This window comes from Tachypleus tridentatus, chromosome 6 (genome assembly GCF_004210375.1).
Source record: "Tachypleus tridentatus isolate NWPU-2018 chromosome 6, ASM421037v1, whole genome shotgun sequence".
Taxonomy (NCBI): domain Eukaryota; kingdom Metazoa; phylum Arthropoda; class Merostomata; order Xiphosura; family Limulidae; genus Tachypleus; species Tachypleus tridentatus.
In genome coordinates, this window is record NC_134830.1 from 145,513,414 (window position 1) to 145,534,385 (window position 20,972).

General features: G+C 34.7%; 1 protein-coding gene across 1 annotated transcript; it reads right to left on the reverse strand.

The window, feature by feature from the left end:
* Positions 1-10,930: 10,930 nt before the first annotated feature.
* On the reverse strand, positions 10,931-16,920 carry LOC143253958 (coiled-coil-helix-coiled-coil-helix domain-containing protein 2-like). Its single transcript, XM_076508626.1, has 4 exons — positions 16,675-16,920; positions 15,081-15,246; positions 12,718-12,941; positions 10,931-11,224 (listed from the first exon to the last, which is right to left on the reverse strand). The coding sequence occupies exons 1-3, from the start codon at positions 16,713-16,715 to the stop codon at positions 12,759-12,761; spliced, it is 390 nt and encodes a 129-aa protein (XP_076364741.1). The 5' UTR covers positions 16,716-16,920; the 3' UTR covers positions 10,931-11,224; positions 12,718-12,758.
* Positions 16,921-20,972: the final 4,052 nt, after the last annotated feature.

A 20,972-nucleotide genomic window follows, 5' to 3' on the forward strand; every position in this document is an offset into this window, starting at 1 on the left:
GTTGTTAGACTCAACCACGGATTTGAGTAGAGCTTTGAAAGATGAAAATAAGAAAAGGTAAAATAAAAATAAAAACTTTTTCCATTTAATATGGAAATTGTGAACACTATGAAATTAGCCTAAATATTAGCTGGTCAAAGTTTAAGACCATACCAAAAAAAAGTCCTAAACAGGGTAGGAAATGCTCAATAAGAGGTCTTAATCGTGAGTTTCATGGCCGTCATTGCGAATAACTGCAAACATTTGCTTTGGCATGGTCGATATAAGCGTTTGCAGAAGGCTGGCTGGTATATTATTCCAAATGGTGAAGATGGCTTCACGAAGGTCATGCACTGTTTGGAATTGACGTCCATTTCTATAGACTTCCCTTGCCATCCACCCCCAAACATTTTCAATGGAGTTCAGTTCGGGCGAACGCATCGGATGGTCCAAAACAAACACGTTTTTCGCCATGAAAAGTCCTTTGTCCTGCGGGCATTGTAGATTGCAGCGTTGTCCTGCTGAAAGATCCAGTCATTTCCACACAAGCGAGGGCAGTCAGTCAATAAGGGTACTCTCCAACATGCCAACGTAACCAGCCGCCGTTTGACGTCCCTGTATAACCTGAAGCTCCATTATTCCATGGAAAAAAAAAAGTACCCCATATCATGATGGAACCTCCTCCACTGTGTCGTATAGAAAATGTCTCTGGTTGGATATCCTTATTGTGCCAGTAATGTTGGAAGCCATCTGGGCCATCGAGGTTAAATTTTTCTCATCAGAGAACAAAACCTTCGTCCACTTTTCTACGTCCCATGTTTGGTGCTTCTCAGCAAAGTTTAACCGAGCTGTTTCACGGTGTGGAAGGAGGCGTGGCCTTTGAAGACGTTTACGGTTTTTAAATCTTTCTCTCGTAGGTGCCATCTTATTGTTTTGAGCTGCATTCTGCGTCCGTAAGGGTCTTAATCTGTGTCTCTTGCCAGACAACCCGTCGAATCCTCCTGCTCAACGTCAGCGAAAATTTCTTGGGTCGACCACTTGAAATTCTCGTTCCGTATTCCTCAGGGTCTTTTAAGAAATTTGCAACAGCAGTTTTATTAGGCCAATCTCACCAGCGATGGCACGTTGAGAGAGATCTTGCTTTTACTGTTCGACAATTCTGCCACATTCAAACTCTGTCAATGTTTTAGTCTTTGCCATGTTTTTTACCCAATGTAACACAGGAGATGTCAGTGGGAGATGTTGACAACGCTAATGCTTAAACACAAATGACTAAATTTCTTTATGTGTTTACCGATTAACGCTCTGTTTCAGTATGGTCTTAAACTTTTGACCAGCTAGTATTTAGGCTAATTTCATAGTGTTCACAATTTCCATATTAAATGCTAAAAAAGTTTTTATTTTTATTTTCCCCTTTTCTTATTTTCATCTTTCGAAGCTCTACTCAAATAAGTGGTTGAGTCTAACAATTCAAAATTCATAATTTTTCTTTATGTTGATTGGTCTTAAGATTTTGGCCAGCAATGTATTAGTATAATTAATTACATGTGTCATAAAACTGTAGTTATTCTTCGTCAGTTAGGCCTGGTATGGCCTGCGCGTAAGGCGCAAGGACTCGTAATCCGAAGGTCGCGGGTTCGTGCCCGCGTCGCGCCAAACATGCTCACCCTCCCTAGCCGTGGGGGCGTTATAATGTGACGGTCAATCCCACCATTCGTTGGTAAAAGAGTAGCCCAAGAGTTGGCGGTCGGTGGTGATGACTAGCTGCCTTCCCTCTAGTCTTACACTGCTGAATTGGGGAGGGCTAGCACAGATAGCCCTCGAGTGGCTTTGTGCGAAATTCCAAAACAAACAAACAATCTTCGTCAGTTTGGAAAAAGCGTTCACACCATTACGATTGTTTGATTATCGGAATTTTTATCTATATCATCTAATTTAGGCCTAAAACTGAAATTTTGTAACTTCAACTGTTTCACTGTGCAAATCACAACACTTATTAAATATCTTTACAATCGTTTAATTTTTTTTTTTTTTTCCTGGTAATTTTTAATTTATAAAAATCTATTACTTTGTATTTAGTGTTTACTTTCAAAAGCTTTTTTACACGAAAACATGATAATAGAACATATATTACATAAAACATAATATTATGCTCCTTTTTAAAATGATTAGATCGGTAGGTTTTCTTCTTTTCCTTTACTTTTCATATAAGCTGGGAGTAGTCAAATGATTAGTATGCTCAGGCCAGTGAATCTGAGAGTTTATGGCTCGAGTCCCATTGCTGGAAAAATACACGCCACAGTTTGAGGCCATGGGTGTGCTATAAGAGTGATTATCAAATAGAACTCTTCAATCAAATTAAAGAAGTCCAAGAGTTGGCGGTGGGTACTATTAACTAGCTGCCTTTTATTTGTCGGTTCAGAATTAGGGATGACTACACACAGGTAGCCCTTGTACAGCTTTATACGAAATTCTGAAAAACATCTTTTTGTATTCTGTCCATCAATATGTAAGTGATAAGATCACGGACTTTCAATGTTAAAATTCGAGGTTCAATTCCCTTTGGGTGAAAGGAGCATAGACACTACATTTTATATCGTTGAGCTGAAATAATCAAACCTTATATTTTACTTACAGTCTATAATACATACGACAATTCTATTGTCACTGCATTTACAACGAGCGAGTTCAATACATTAAACAACGTGAATTATTTTATCAGACTACGTAAGTGTTTTTTTAATCACATTGTCCAACCTGTTTTGTAACACACGGCGACGCTCTCTTTCATATTCTTTTCTCTCACTAAGGATGGAAAACATAGACGAGTGCAAGTGAAACCAAATACTCGGGAACCTCGTAATGATGTAAGGGTGCAAAGTTTAGAAAGGTATATTTTGAAATTATCTTTCGCGGTTTTATACGTTTTTGGTAGTGGTAGATCGTGTTGATTATGTAGGTAGGTCAAGTACTATGGTTATTTAATTAGTTTTAAATTATGTATTATTTCAGTGTAATCTGAGGGTCGTGGGTTCGAATCCCCGTAATACCAAACATGCTCGTCATTTCAGCCCGTGGAGGCGTTATAAGTGACTGTCGTTCTGACTATTCGTTGGTAAAATAATAGCCCAAGAGTTGGTGGTGGGTGGTGATGACTAGTGGTTTTACTTTAGTCTTACACTGCTAAATTAGTGATGGATAACGGTATTAGCACTTGTGTAGCTTTTAGCGAAATGCAAATCAATCAAACAAATACTTAGGTGCGCTGGCGTCCATCATTTTAAGATTTAATTATTTTAATGCTCACTATTCGTTGTTATTGTTTACTTGGAGTTAAGCACAAAGCTACACAAAGAACTAGTTGTGCTATGTTCACCACGACTATCGAAATCCGGTTTCTAGCAGTATAAGTCCACAGACATACCGTTGCGCCACTAGGGGGCCTCTGTTCGAAGGGTCTGGATTTTATATTGAATTTCCATTATAGTAGGATATACTTTTGTTTTGCGTTCGTTCCTAGTTACTTCTAATACTTTGGTTGAAGATGGCGTTCATTCTGCAAGCTTCGTTTCAACCATTCGAACTCGCATAATTTAAAACTGTACTGAAGGTATAACGAAAAATAATTAACTAAAAGGTATACAAACAGAAGAGCAACTTGTTAAAAAGGTTGGTAAAGAAAATAGGTTTAGCAAAACAGGATTAACAGTGTTTGTAAGCTTGCATTTAACGTGTTAATTTTCTTCATAGTGAAATCGGTTACCAAGTTTACACTTGTTCTGTCATCGTGTTTTTCTTTCTTAACTAAAAAAAAAATTGCTTCAAAGAACGGTTGACTCTATAATCAAAAGCATTTTGTCTGGGAAACAAAACTACTGTAAACAAAGGAACAATAATCGTTTATTCTGTAGAAACGTAAGAGCCACTAATTTTTATTAACTTTAAGTAAGATCTTGCCAGTGAGATTAGAACTAAGTATACTCATCAATGGTGCGTTGTTTGTTTTAGTTTGAATTTCGCGCAAAGCTACATGAGGGCTATCTGCTCTACCCGTCCCTAATTATCCAGTGTAAGACTAGACGGAAGGCAGCTAGTTATCATCACCCACCACCAACTTCTTGGCTACCCTTTTACCAACGAATAGTGGGATTGACCAGAACATAAAACGCCCCCATGGCTGAAAGGGCGAGCATGTTTTGTGTGACGTGGATTAAAAAAGATTCAGTTTAATAACCGATACTAAACACATTGTTTAATACAACATCATTTTAGAAGTTTCAGTTTAATAACCGATCATGAACACATTGTTTAATATTATATCATTTTTTCATCACCAAACGTTTCATACCTACAAATATAGCATAGTTTTGAAATGAAAATACAATATCTGTATACGAAACTTCCATAAAACTGACAGCGAGAAAAAACTTAATTTGAAGATTCATTACGAGAAAAATGTGTATGTAACAAACACCTATATTACTCAAGATGACTAAAATGTCCGCATCCTTTTATCTCTATATATATTACTCAAGATGACTAAAATGTCCGCATCCTTTTCTCTCTCTCTTTCTTTTTTTTTTTTTTTTGTAATTTCAGGGAGAGAAAATTTATCTCTATATCTACTAGGCCCTGCCACCTGCCGGCATTTATAATAATGTCAAAACTCAAAAACTGCGCACGTGCCACGTGCTGATTAAAGCGCAGTTAGTTACCTGTCAGTTAAAATGTGTGACAGCTGTGTGTGTTTTTATGTCACACACAAAGAACAGAAAATACAGTGAGAAGAGATTGGTTCTTGAAGTCAGGACTTACTATTCATGGGTTTTAAGCCTAAATCTATCGGTGCCTTCTACTGTCAAAGCTGCGCTTTACAGTACCTTCATCAATGTTCAAATATATAACACAGGTATGAGACTGTCAGACACACTGAATTAAATGCAAATATGCTAGCCCGTGACGTGATGTCTGTGAAGGACAAAATCCACGAACAACTCTATCTTACAAAACAACGCCTATTTTCTCCTTATTAGGAGTATGGGTACACTCGAAACCCGTGCAAAGAAAAAGAAAAACAGCGCGTGTCTGATGGTTTTAGAGGTTCGTCCTGTAGCTTGAAAACTTGACAGGTAGAATTATTTTATGAACTGATCACTATAAGTCTAATTTTACATTTGTTTTGGTTAAACGTTTAAAAATTGATTAAAAAAATTAACGTCACGCGAGATTTTAACATTCCAGTCAACATCGAAGGCTACATTTAATGTTATAGAATTGTTGCATTAATAATTAACAATACATTCAACACCAGGCAGCGTTAGTCGCACTGCAGACCTTCAACGACACGTTCGCTCAGTTGTCAGCGGTAAGTTTACGGAGTTACTACAGTTAAAAATCTGGGGTTCGATTACCCGCGGTGGACAAAACGAAAATAGCCCAGTGTATATGTGTGTGTGTGTATGTATGTAATTCTAAGCTAAAATCAAACAAAATAATTATTTTATGAAGCGGTAGCACCCCTAGTGGTATTAAATGTGTTTATATAAATTATTAAGTGATCTTTTGATCGCAAGACATGTCTTAAACATTATACATTGCAAACACAGAATAAGTTATAATCCAGATATTTATTATATTATCGTGTGTGTGTTTCTATAACAACAAGACAAAATAAATAAAGTATTTACCACGGTTACTTTTATATTTTTTAGAGAGGTCGCTCTTCCTAATTCTTTGATAATTCGCTCGTGGGTGATTTTAATTTAAACTCACAACATTACGTAAACGTTTCTTAGCATATCTTTTTAACTATTGGTTACATTTAGAAACGCACCCTAAAGAGAAAGTAAATACCAGAACCTGAAGTCGTACATTTACAAAAAACTTTAAATCAACACTCTTAATTGCTATGCCATTATAATGTTTTGTACTTCTAAATGTAACAAATCTTTTCTGTTTAAATTAATAATAATGTTCAAGATCAGGTGTTTGATGATAAAAAATCGCTTTTTCTTAACATCCATCAGAAATCTGAAAACACAAAAATTCATTACCTGGAAGAAATAAGCAAATAACTTATAATAGTTACTTCACGTTTGTTTTGACACGAGATAAACTCAATTTCAACATGGTGAAAGTAGCAGAGAAATTACATTCTGTAAAAAAAATTGTAGTTAAGCGTATGCAAGATGTTAGTGTCTTTACGACAGTGAATTAGGCGTGGCCTAGTAATTAGCTTAGTGGGATGCGGATCGGAAGGTTCAAGGTTCGAGCACGGTATACTTATGAACATGCTCTTCAGGTGGAAAGGTTTGTTCGTAACAACTATGATAGCCCCTTCTTTCGGCTAAGATTATCCGTGAAGACAGTAGGTGCTGTTGACTTATTGACTTCCTCTCTCTCTCTCTCGGGTTCGAATACCGATCGCAACAAACATGCTCGCCCTTTCAGCTGTGGGGGCATTATAATGTTATGGTCAATCCCATTATTCGTTGGTAAAAGAGTAGCCCAAGAATTGGCGGTGGATGATGATGATTAGCTGCCTTCCCTCTAGTCTTACACTACTAAATTAGGGACGGCTAGTACAGATAGTCCTCGAGTAGCTTTGTGCGAAATTCAAAAAACAAACAATTTCTCTCTCTTTTCTTTTTTTTTCTTCTGATCATGAGATTATAGAGTACAAACAAGAGGCGGACTGACCATAGATAGCACCACCTGATCTCAAGTGAAAGAAAAAAGGAGCATATAAAAGCAACGTAATACTTAAGTCTGTAAAACTACTGCCAGTTATTAATAGACAATAAATATTCTCAACGAGTATACATCGTTATGACCTGGCTTCTAAATCAATAGGGTGTGGTTCGTACACAATAACCGATCCGTCTGTTACATTAAGTCTGTATTACCTATGTTGACCTCCCCTCTATCGTACATTTTCATTGGTGAAAGAGTTGTTTAAAGGTTTGCAGTGGGTCGTGTTGACAAACTCCTTTCACCGTAGTCTATCGCTACTAAATTAAGGGCAGCTAGCAGAGGTAGCCCTAAAGTAGTTTTGCATGGAATTCAACAAAAATTAACAAACATTTTGCGTTTCTGGCAGCTGCATCTACACGCACACCAGGTTATAAATTGCAAGACTTTCAATACACGTGTAGGTGGTAGTTATTATTAGCTCTCTGTCCGAGTGCGCTGAAGTGTTACAATTATCAGTGCTAGAAATAGTTCATACCTTTTGTTTAGTCCCCGTATGTTTACTGAATGTGACAAATACAGAACGTGCTTCTGTATTTACGAGATGTAATGTTTAGGCCATATTTAAATCAACATTTAATTACAAATGTTCATAAATTACTTATCAACTGTTAAAAAGCTACGTAAAATACTGCAAGATATTTTTTAAACTTTAATGTTTCTCTTTGTTTTCCTAGCAAGAGGATACAATAAAAAAATATTTCCAAGATTTGAGTCTTGCAACTGTTGCCATCTATTGCCAAACAAATGAACAACTTTGAGTTATAAAGTTCATCATGGAAATTCTAAAAAAGATTTACTTTTTCATTGTTTTTTTGTTTTTTGCAGTACTATAAAAACTGCAGATATAAATTTAGCAATGATACAAGAATAATATATTCATTTCTATTTTATCTCATGAACTCTCTTGAATCAAGAGAGCGCGCGGTAGCATCTCAAATCTCAAAACCAAGGGTAGCATCAGTTTTGCCAACACTGGTTGAAAACAAAAAAACCCTTCGCCTAAACAAATTGTTATATCGATTTATTACTTACTTCGGTATGTTATAATACCTTATAGTTGTCAAGAGTATAAATTAACCTTCTTTACTTAAAAAAGTAAAATTTTCTAACAGCAATCATGTAAAAGTTCCAAGTTAAGAAACGATGAAAACAACGTTTGTGCTTGATTTAAAAAAAAAAAAACAGCCACACATGATCGCCATAACTTTATATCCTCCATGATTTCACCACAATTTTATATGTAATCCAGTATTTAACCTCCAGATCCTTCACTATGGAAACAAACGTGTGCCAGGTGTACTTTGTGCTCAATCATTCGATCGTATTTACTTTTCTTTTTACAAAGCTCTAAGTCATATACAGAATTTGGTTGTACAAAATTCATAAACCTTCACTATACTCTCAAACAATTCTCCATGAAAATCTCCAGATGCAGTTTGGCATTTTACTTCTTGAACTTATGCGATAAAATCGTCAATAGCTATAGTAAATCATCAAGAACTGCATCAGCCAGTAACCAGCTATGTTTATTATCACTATAGTTGGTTTGTTTAGAATTAAGCACAGAGCTACACAATGGGCTACCTGTGCTCTGCCAACTACAGATATCAAAACCCAGTTTCTAGCGATGTGTGTCTGCAGATATGCCGCTGTGCCACTGGGGGGGCAAAAGATAAGGGAACGAGACTGCATACGTTGTAGACATTACTTACTCAAACTATAATCCTTAATCTGACTTCACCAAATAAACTTTAAGTACAGTATGGGTCCAAAATAGACATTTACAACTTTTTAAATTCCTAATTTTCTTTGTACCGGCATGGCCAAGCGTGTTAAGGCGTGCGACTCGTAATCTGAGGGTCGCGGGTTCGCATCCCCGTCGCGCCAAACATGCTCGCCCTCCCAGCCGTGGGGGCGTTATAATGTGACGGTCAATCCTACTATTCGTTGGTAAAAAAAATAGCCCAAGAGTTGGCGGTGATGACTAACTGCCTTCCCTCTAGTCTTACACTGCTAAATTAGGGACGGCTAGCACAGATAGCCCTCGAGTAGCTTTGTGCGAAATTCCAAAAAACAAACAATTTTGTGCTTATGACTATAACTATAGCCTCCCAGTGGCACAACAGCATGTCTGCAGACTCGCTCCGTTAGAAACCGGGTTTCGATATCTGTAGTTGGCAGAGTACAGGTAGCCCATTGTGTAGTTTTGTGCTTAATTCTAAACAAACAAACCTTTACTCTTTTAGGTTTTTTTTTCATTTGCATAACTTATGACTCGGTTTAACAAAAATATTTTTGTCATTGTATGCCGGGGTATCATAACCACGGCGAACCCGCATGCGATATTTTTTTGAATTAAAACAAAGATATAATTCACAGGTTGTAAATTAAAACTATAACAAGTTTTTAGAAGAATGCAGGACGACATAGTAATCAGTTATTATTCCCTAAAGGAAATATATCGTAATAAAATATTTCTGAATTTTTCAAGCTGCGATTTCCTACAAAAATATTTTACCTGCGGAAGCTATAGAGAGTTCGTTTAAAGTTTCATATAATTTCATCCAGTAATTTGTTCATATTTTGTTTTGCAAAGCAATAACCCAGACAACATTCGAACGCATGAGTTGATTTCGCACTTGGTTCTCAATTAACAACTATATTAGTCAGATTTTCTACTGTTTCTCCACCTATCTCGTTTTTTGTTTTTAAAAGATAGAAAGTTTAGACGATAGATGTCACCAATTTATCTTACGTAGTTGTTTCTTTTTTAAGTAAAAAATGCAAAAATTACTATTCAAATCAAATTAGTATGAAAAATGTCGTAGATAATTCACTGTGTACATATTCTCTTCATTAGCTGAAATAAGACAAGCATTGTTGTTGTTACAGAGATAAACAAAAGGCATAAAGCAGAAAAGAAACTCAAGAAAGATCTTAATTTACAAACCGAACATTTACTAAAATCTAGAATGGCGAATAACAGTATATTTTTTGACAACTACTTAAGCCATCTGCTGTCATTCCTAACTTTGAACAATCCACCACAAAGAAAGCAGACAGTCAGCAAAACCTACGTTACGGGACAAACCTTCTCTTCTAATAACGTTTTCACTGCTTAAAATGCAAGGAATATTTCGTGCTATAGCACGGACTGGGAACCTGTTCGCTCGCTTTGTGTACAATCGAAAGTTCTACCACCAGACCAAACTACATGATAACTAATAGACATACTTACAATGTAAAAGTATGAATTCGTCCGATTTTCCCTTGATCTCGTTGGCAATACCTTATTTCATAGAACGTTTTATTGGTGGTGTTAAACTGAACAAGGCTACTCAAGGACATATCAACTCCACCCACACATAAATAAAACATGCTCGCCCTTTCAGTCGTGGGAGCGTTATAATGTGACGGTCAATTCCACTATTCGTTGGCAAGAGAGTAGGTAAACATTTGGCAATGGGTGATAATGACTAGCTGCCTTCCTGTTAATCTTTCGCTGCTAAATTAGGGGCAGCTAGCACAGACAGCCCTCATGTAGCTTTGCAAGAAAAAACGCTTGTACTTGTTTTTTCAAAGTTGACTGTACAAACCTTATAAAACCAGTTAATAATAACTATTTTTTATTTCCAAAGTAAACAAATAGAGAAAGAAACGTGTCGAAACGTGTTTTGCAAACCTATACTTTTATTAATCACAATGCAAGTTCTCAACAGTTTTATGATACACAAAAAAGTGCCCTGTTTCTAAATCACAAGATCAGGTTTATTTTATGAACTAATTAAATCTGTCTAGTTTTATTTGTATTCAAAAGTCAGCTTTATATTTAACCTACAAAAAACTTTAGTTTTCATTCTGCATTTTTCATAAATGCCATAAAGTGTACTGAACATTTAACATTACATCATATTTAAATGTTGATTTTATAAAGTGTACTGAACATTTAACATTACATCATATTTAGCACAACAGAATGTCGATTTTATACCTCCGTATTGTTTGTTTGTTTAGAAGTAAACACAAAGCCACACAATGGACTATCTGTGCTCTGCCCACCACAGGTATCAAAACAGAGTTTTTAGCATCACAAGTCAGCAGACATACTGCTGTGCCACTGGGGAGCCATAACTCCGTATTTTGTAAAAATGAGTAAAACTTCTTTAATTCCTTTTACATATCAAAAGCATCGTGCGTGTTACTTATTTAACTATATGCTTTAATAACTGCAAATATACATTTCTCTGAAGTCAGGAAAGAATTTAATAAAAATATATCTTGTCTTTTCATCAGAATAATCTCCCTACAAATATCGCTACATTACAATTCAAGGTGTGTACACTAGAAATACTACATTTACATCTTCTACAATGTGGAACCACGTTTATAGAGAGAGCATCCTTCATATTTGGGTTTTTCTGACAGCACAAGGTTCTGAATGTCACCCATCTTTCATCTTCTTTGTCATTTGTTACTCATGCTGATGCAATTCCTGAAACAAAAGAGAATGTTCTTAAGTACCGTTTGTGAACTGAAAATATAATCAAACAAAATAAGATACCTATAGACACATATTTTACTTCTAAAAAGTCATTCTTTAATAGCTGTATAAAGTACATTACCTAAGATGTCCACGTGCAATGTCATTTGGCAACAATGCGCCATTATTCAATTTCTGTAGTGGATACTAGTGTATAGAAGACATATTAATGCTAGAAATAAACGACCTTATAACACCAAGATGTTATTTAATTATACTCTTGACCATTTCACGTCTTCACTAAAACACAAACCAAAATTGACAGTACAAAGCTTCAAGTGGTTCAAGTAATAACTTATGTTCAAATCTATAAAGTGTATTAGTAGAGTGTCAAGTTTTTATTGTTGAAAGAAAACTCCTGTTAAAGTAATTAACTAATACCTACAATAAACAAAAATTCTATAAAGATTACAGAGTGGAATCAGAAAAAAGAAGGGATAAAAATAAAATATTATCATAGGTGTCATCCTTTGTCTATACTCCTCTGTGATCACAGCTTATTTGAATTTTGGTGAATATATGTACAGAGAATAGTGTTTATGTCATGCATTGCTTGTCCCTGATTAATTACAAAATGGTTTTCAACTGTACTTTGACAATGTTGTATATATGGAACGTCAATATGTTCTATCTTCACAGAGTACACTGACACTGATAGAAAATTCAGGGAAGCTCTCTTCAAACAACTACAGCTACAGATGGATAGTATGACACCTATAATATTTTATTTTTATCATCCTTGATAAAACTACCATTTACTTCAGGTAATTGTTTCAACAGCGCTTTTCTTTCAACAATAAACTTTACTGATTAATATGTCAAAAACACATTGTAATAAATGTACATTGTAGATTTAAATAGAAGTTATTTATTTAAACCATCTGAAGCTTTGTATTGTCATTTTTTATTTGTGTTTTAGCAAGCACTCATGAAGAAGTGAAACGGTTGACTGTTTGATTAAACAAGAACATTTTGGTGTTACAAGGTTGTTTATTTCTAGTATTAACAGTGAAAGTACGTCAGTTTTGTTGTCGTATCCCAGATATCCTTCTTATTTTGTGATTATGTTTACAAACACACTTTTAGCTTATCTTAAACATTTTGAAATATTTTTCCAGAATATAACAATAATGGTGTTATTCTTGACTTTGATTCAATCTAAATGCTATAAGAATGAACAAATATCGTTATCTGTTAAATAATTCTAAGCAAAAATCAATCAATTTATACAATAGAATTGTTATCTAAGTACACAATACCTTGTGAAGAGCATTTTGCAAAAAATTGTCAAAGTTGTGTGACATTTCAAACCAAATTAAAAAAGAAAGACAACATGTATAGATTTAAAACTTGTCTGTATGAACACACAAGTTATTTTAAAAAGCTTTATAGGAATTGTTTTTAATGATGTATATAATCCTCTCATGGTCAGTTTGTGTACCCACCTCTTTGTTGTCTACACTGTTGTAAAACCTCCCTAAAACCTTCACAGAGTAAGGTCTTGGTGGTTCTGAGTGCAGTCTAGAAACTGTTTTAGTTCTAACTGACAAAGCCCAGAATCTTGGTTTGGTTGCTGTGGTTGTTGTATTGGTTGTGGTTGTTGCTGAGCTGGCTCAGATGACTGACTTCCTCCAAAAGCCCCAGTAAGGGCATGGCCAACTGTGTGTCCCTTAAAGTTAAAAAAAAAAGAAGAAACCAAAATGTTAGCTTAATAAATTCCACTACACCATTTTGTTATTTGTTTTAAGAGTTACTAAATCCATACTTTCTGTCTACCTGTACTTTTACAAATATAAGTTTGGGTTGCTATGTTTTATGCATACAGTGTACCCGTGTCAAACATTAGCCTATTTTCCTAAGTAAAGAAAAGAAACTGACAGTTGAGCACATTTTAGTAAGTAAAAACCATAGGATTTTGTACTAAATTTGTCAGAAACTTTGTGACAATACAATGATTGTCCATTTTCAAACTCAAATCTTCCTACTAACAAAAACATTAGGACATACAAAAGATTAGGGAAATACAAGGCCATTTGATCAGTGATGTTGAGACCATTTGGGCTATCAACCCCCCCCCCAAAAAAAAAAAAAAAAACAACACAAAATACAATGAACTAAAACAAAATTCTTCATGTCAGTGCACCTGTTCAATGAATATTTTAAACAAAATAAACCTTAAAATGTTTGCAGTTCCATAATAAATTAAGTATAAAGATAAAACAAACTAAACATTTAAGATGTGCCTAGGATAGTCAGTGTCAAAAACTTGCATGCCACAAGACAATTTAGCTTTGAAACAATTTTCCATTACCTGCCAGTGTGTTACATGATCCATAGCTAAAAGTTTGTCATGACCTATTGGTGTGGCACATGGCAGCAAACATGTTAAGCAAACACTGTCTCCTCAGGAAGATCATTCTTTAAGTTGACTTTATTTTCATATGTAAACATAAATCTAGATATAGAATTTCAAACCTCGAAATATGTGTTATCTTCATTGTTCACATTCCAAACAAACAGACCCTCAGTAGGTCTATTATTATTAGAACCATAACAAACTTTCATGTGTGCATTAAACTCAAGTTATTTTACAGTCTTGAAAACTAAGTTCACAATTTAGTCTTTTAATAAGTCAAAACGTTCTAAAAACCATGTGTCATTCTACAAATTTGTTTGTTCAAAAAAGCACAAAGCCACACAATGGGTTACCCGTGCTCTACCCAGCACGATATCAAAACCCAGTTTTAAGTCTGTAGACATTGGGAGCTTATAAACTTGTAACAGCATTTTGAAATTAAAACTGCTAATAGTCATATGCTTAAGTAAAGCATGTTTAATTTGTACCAGTATTATTCATAAGGCAGCATTAAATACATTCACTGTTTTGATCACATTTGTTTTAGAACTATATGAAATACAACAGATTTAAACATGGACTCACATTTGGATTCTACCTAACAACAGTAAATAACCTCAGTCTCTACCTTCCTTTTTATCATATTTTACACACTATCTTATTACCACAGTTTACTTCCTTGTTCCTTCCTTTTGTGTCTTACATTATCTTCCATCTGACTTTGTTACTATGACATTAATCATGACAAAAACTAGTGTTTATGATTAGTTGGTTACACAGGTCTCAAGCACCATAACTCTCAAATAGTTTTACTGTAAAACAATTTTTAATTAGTGAGGGAAAGAAAGAAGTTGATAAAACTTAGTTTTGTTGAAATGCAACACTGTTAGAACCTACCAGCTTTCTTGTGTTAGAGTCAGGTCCAGGTTTATTATACCTTTGAAATCTTTGATCAGTTTTACAGAAAGCATGAAAAGAACACTACATTTTTCTGCAATGAATACAATTCTGTAATACATTATTGAAAGATTTTAGAGACTGTGGTGTGCAACTCCTGTGCCCATCCCTAGTTTGGCACTGGCCTTGGTGAGTATTACTGTTTAATCATATACCTGAGGATAGTGTTACAATTTGTTTTTAATTAAATTAGATAAGGGGGAATATGCAGGTTCTGAACTTTATACTTTACCAATACTGTCAATAAGTTGTCCTTCCTTTGTATGCATATCCAAGAAAGAGAGGTTTTAGGGCCTAATGATTTGGAGGAGTTGTACATACATTTATAATGTCTCACCTCTCCAGATACAAATTGTTGTACAGCTATTCAAGATAAATGTATTATTTAATGCCTTTCAAGATATGCTGTATTGTGTGTGTGTGTGTGTGTGTGTGTGTGTGTGTAGACACACACATACACACAAACAAAAAGCAAGATGAACATAGTTAACTCACCACTGCTGAACCAACAGCTACACCAGCAGCCGTACTTGCCATCTGAGCAAACAACCCTGGCTGCTGTGGTTGTGAAACTGTCATTTGACTAGGTTGTTGAGGAGCTGGTACTGCTTGATGTTGCTGAGGTGTTGTAGAAGGTGCTTGATTTCTTGAAACTGAAGAGCTGTAAATGTAGTTTAACTCATCAGACATGTGGTAAGACTGTTCATATTTGTAACACCAATTTCATTCCTTCTTAGCAAAAGTTAGAAAAATTCAATAAACTTGTACACTTATTAACACAAACCACAACATAATTAAACTAGCATTAAGTAAGCTATCCATTCTTACAGTCCTTCTTGGGAAGACAATAGTTGACATTTCCTAAGGTAGCCAGTCAACCCTTCGTTATAAAGTTATAAATCCAATAACACATCACAATATTCAGCCAGCTCAAAAGATGTAGGTTAACTGACACAATAAGACAGCAATCAAATATAACCTTCATAATATTTACAATAATAAAATAGAATCAATAAACTTAAATATAATAAACATGCCTAAGAATAGTTATTTAAAGAACACAAAACATTAGAGTACCCCTTACTTTTATATGGACCATATGAATTTATATCCTACTCTAATCATATAATATATCTTATTATTAAAGTTTAAACAGGGAACTTAATTTCATTAACAAAAATTTAATGTTAAAATTCTTAGCAGCATCATTAATGATGGTAACCTTAAAAGTAATCCTGTTTATGATTTAAAAAAACAGACAAACAGAACCTGGAAGTGTATTACTGAAATAAAACAGATTATCACGTGATAAGATTGACAAGTCGTAAGTATATGTCCAGCTCCAACGATAATGGGATGGTCCAAGTATATACAAGCCTGCCATGTTGTGTAGCTTACATGATCATAGTACTAGTTCAGCACCATCTCAGTTATCAAAGAAACCATGACAACAAAACAATTACTAAAATACTCCAAACTGGCAAGTTGATAATAAACATTAAGTTGTGCACATAGGCCTAAAATTAATCTTGACCAAAATCATCTTGGTTTCATTATTGTTACATTGCACACATTTCAACACAGCTGTACAGAATTATATGAATCTCGTAGATCGTTCAACTTAATTATCATTACTTTATATTGACGGCGGACTCAGTTTTAGTTATCTTGCCAAATTACTGCATGTTAAAATTGTAAACAACTGGTGCATTCGAAAAACTCCCTCTGCTCGTATGAAAAGGTTAATTTCCACGTATCAACTTTGTCTTCTAGTTACTAATAATACAAGTATGTATCTCAGAACGCATGGTATAGGTATCAACACGTTTTACTAATAAAGCAGAGAAAAACGTTCTGACCTTCCCAGGTCATCTTCATGTTAACAGCCGTTCTAAGATACAAGTTTATTTCAAGTAGGTTACTCGTCATCAGTAGTACAATTAGTTTTAGAGTATAGCAATTCACCTTCCTCCATGCTTTGTAGAACAAATATCCGACTTAAATAGATTAATTTTTTCCCAGATAATTTTAATTTTCTCATGTGTTCTACGTTTCCTGAAGCGGTTATGTATTAAAGCTGTTACCTTACCTAGGGGAGCCTGATGATGTCGAACGTCCCCTTCGCGGCATGCTTACAACAAAAAATTAGTTCACTCCTCAGTAGAGATTAATATTATAAAGTATATAGTTTATTTACAGTTATTTAACTTATGTTTTTCACTCTACACGATTACCATGTAAACAGTACATAGTGAAGAACTGTGCTATCTGCAGCTTTTAAGCTTATCCAAATTAACTTACGTAACCGCTCTAACCTTTTCGATAATTCTAGAACCGATTACGCAATCAAGAAAAGAACGTGATATTAGAAATATATATATTTGTGCATGTTACCAGTACGTTTTGTTTTCAATTTCTTTCTAACAGAAGAATAATATTTAACATATTTGTAAAACCAAATGCAGATCCTTTTTGTTTTTAATATCTAAACCTAGGAATTTTAATTTCGATATAAATAATGGAAATTTAACAGAGAGTTGACTTTCCAAACATACCCGCTAGATGGCTGATTGTTGCGTTACTCGCTCACGTGACATCCTACATAAATATATAGATGTTGTGTAAGCATATTTGTTTTTTTCACCAACAAAAACAAAGCACATATTAATATACTTCTCAAAAAAGTTATTTCTATTCACACACAAGCACTACTGCACCGGAGTATTTCTCAAGCCACACATAATGTGTCCATATACTGCATTTAGCAACTAATATATGCACACACATTGAGTGGTAATGTTAGCTTGTTTGTTTTTTTAAAGAGAATGTATACCTGCTTCACAAACGAGAAGTGTCCTTCCTTTAGGCACAAAGAAATTCATAAGGAAGAGAGGGAGAATTATAGTGATAGCCTACTTTTATAATCAGGGAAAAACTTTAGTGTGGTATCCCTATCCCATAAGTCTTCAGGTTACACACTTAAATCAACAATTTACACACATTTCTAAGCCCGCCTGTAAAGCCAGTTTGACTAGAAATCCACTCATAAATTTACACACTAAAACTGCAATACATAACTTTACCTAACTAAATGGATTAGTACATATCTATTAATGTCATAATTACGTGTAAAACAACTACACAAACATTTAGCCAAATCACATATATCTGGCTAAAGATATATTTTAAACTAGTTAGGAAAAGGCGAAATTAGTAGCTGTTTCAGCCACTTTATAGTCATAATTAGAAATCCTACTTAAGATTTAGCTGTTCTAGAAACACATAGTTTTTTTTTCTTAAAGAAAATATAGGGCAATTGTAACCTAAAGTTCGTTCGTTGATAATGGAAGAAAGAAGCTCGGAAGTGTACTCAGGGTTAAGATCCTTTGTTCTTCTTAACGAATTGGGAGATTTCTCTGAAACAGTATAACTGAGACAAACACGTGAATGTATGCATCACTTGTATTAGCTTCTGGTCCGGCATGGCCAGGTGGTTAAGGCACCTCGATTCGTAATCCGAGGGTCGCGGGCTCGAATCCCCATCACATCAAACATGCTTGCCCTCTCAGCCGTAAGGGCGTTATGTTGTGACGGTCAATCCCACTATTCGTTGGTAAAAGAATAGTCCAAGAGTTGACGGTGGGTGGTGATGACCAGCTGCTTTCCTTCTAGTCTTACACTACCAAATTAGGGACGGCTAGCGCAGATGGCCCTCATGTAGCTTTGCGCGAAATTCCAAACAAATCAAATCTATTAACTTTAATTGTTTTAATCTTATTTCGTTAAGCATTGAAACTTACTTTGTAATGTCAGCTATGATTTGTGTTACTGTGATATCAAATATTGGTTAATCATATTGTTATGATTATGTTGTTCTAAAACAAGAACGAGATTGTGATTGACCAGACATTTTATTAACCATTGTTTATTTGTTTTTTAATTTTACGCAAAGCTACACGAGGGCTATCTGCACTAGCCATCCCTAATTTAGCAGTGTAAGACAAAAGGGAAGGTAGCTAGTCATCACCACCCACTACCAACTCTTGGGCTACTCTTTTACCAAAGAACAGTGGATCGGCCGTTACCATTACATTATAACGCCCTCACGGCTGAAAGGGCGAGTATGTTTGGTGTGACAAGGATTCGAACCTCGGATTAAGAGTTGAGTGCCTTAACTACCTGATCATACCGGGCCAGAGGACTGTGTGAAAGTCCATAAAGCTCTTCAAGTAATAGTTTATTTACGGTAAAATATCACCGTTTGAAATATCAAACTGATTTTTATGTGTTCACCAAGTAACTCATATTTTACTTTTTCTTTAACATTACCCTTTTAAAAGTATTATTTATAATATTTGTTTTTATTTTGTGTAATTGTTTACAGTTATATGTTCATTATAAATATTATTTTGCATTATCATCTTAATATGTGAATTTGAAACTACCCAATATATTCTAAGTTTGTCGAGCCTTGTGAGGTATTATTGATCTTATGGCTGAAAATGCCCTTAACGGCGGCAATATTGAAAATCTGTTTTTAATACTCGTGTGGGCAGAGCACAGTTAGCCTATTATTTAGCTTTATGTTTAACAACAAGCAATCTAAACCAGACTTTATATGTTAAAAACAGTGTATTTAGTTAAATGTACTCCTTACCGGGTTGAATTTTGGTTATGGTCTGTGCAAGCCGTTTGTTTTGAATCGAACTATTTTGCCAACTTTCTCTCCACTTGACCACTTCGTTCCCTCGTACTTAGTGTTGGATTTCTCAATAGGCGCAGATCTAGAGTAACACATTTTGAAGACGAAAACTTTTCAGGATAATGATAAAGAAAATAACAAATACCAAATATAAAAGATCTATAGACTTTTTTTTTTTTAAATTGCACGTTATAATATATATATATAGTTAATAAACTAAGAATCGGCAATAAGTTTAGTGCCTATGAATGACAAAGTGATATACCCTTCTCTGCTTGTACTCCTGATTTTTCTTATTTCAAAAACTGGCAGCTTTGGCATTGTTTACAAAGGTTTACATAGATTTGAAATGGCATGGTTTAAATATTTGTAATATATCTTAACATAACGTTTTGGGACACATGGAACATATTGGTCCTTCTCGGCTGTTCCACTGTCTAAACTAAATTTTTAAAAATCCTACCCTTATAATTCATATACTTATCAGGTTTGTTTCTTAGATTCACTTAAGTTTACTGTCCGTACAATATCCGAAGGCAACCCATTCTAAAGAGCAACCACTATTAGAAAAATGAAACTGTTTCAGTTAAAGATTACTCCTACTCTGCCAAAATTTATATTTGTATTCCTTAGCCTTACCGTTCTTACTATTAAATATGAAAAAATGTATCAACACTATCAAATCCCTTTACAATCTTAAACACCTTAATTAACCAGATCTCCTCTAACTCTTCTTTCCTCAAGAGAAAACTATTTGAGAGATTTCATCCTCTCCTCGTATGACATACCCTCCATCACAGGCACTATTCGCGTAACCCTTCTCTGAATAATTTCTAACAATTCAGTGTCTTTCTTAGGGTAAGAAACCCGAGAGTACACACAGTGTGGTAAACGTGGCCTAACTAGTGATATGTGCACAGAAAGTATAACTTATTTTGATCTGTATTTAATATTTCTGTAAATAAAACCTAAAATACTATTTATCTTACCTCTAGCATCAACACATTACTTGGATGGCTTAAGAGACTGATCGATTATTACACCAAAATCCATTTTCTACTTAACACTGCTAAGGTTATTCCCTTCTAACTTATGTATATAATGAAAATTATGATAACCCACATGCATTATCTTGCGCTTATTATAATTAAAAAACCTATCTGTCGTTTAGTTGCCTAACTCATTAATTGATCAAAATTATTTCGTAGATCAGCAGCATTCTTTTCATAGCTAGCAACACCCAAGACCTTCATATCATCTGGAAAGTTATTTATTGACTATTTCTTCATCTATGTCATTCACATAAATATAAAAAAATGCAAAGGCCCCATAACTGAGCACTAAGGTATCTCACTTGTCACATTAGTTCACGTTAACTGAGCTCCGTTTGTAACAAACCTCTGCTTTTTTCCATCCAGCCACTCTTCTATCCAACTTGTTAACTTATCCCCCACACCTATAGAGACAATTTTTTTACCATCCTTTTATGTAACAACTTTTAATTTTTTTTCTAAAATCCAGATACAGCAAATCTATGCTTTTATCCTTATTTACATAAACAATAACATTTTCAAGGAATGTCGAAAAATTTATAAAGCAATATTTTCCGTCAATGAAATCATGTTGACTATCCAATAACATTCTTAAGTTTGTTAAATGACTTTACAGAGTATCTTTCAACAGAC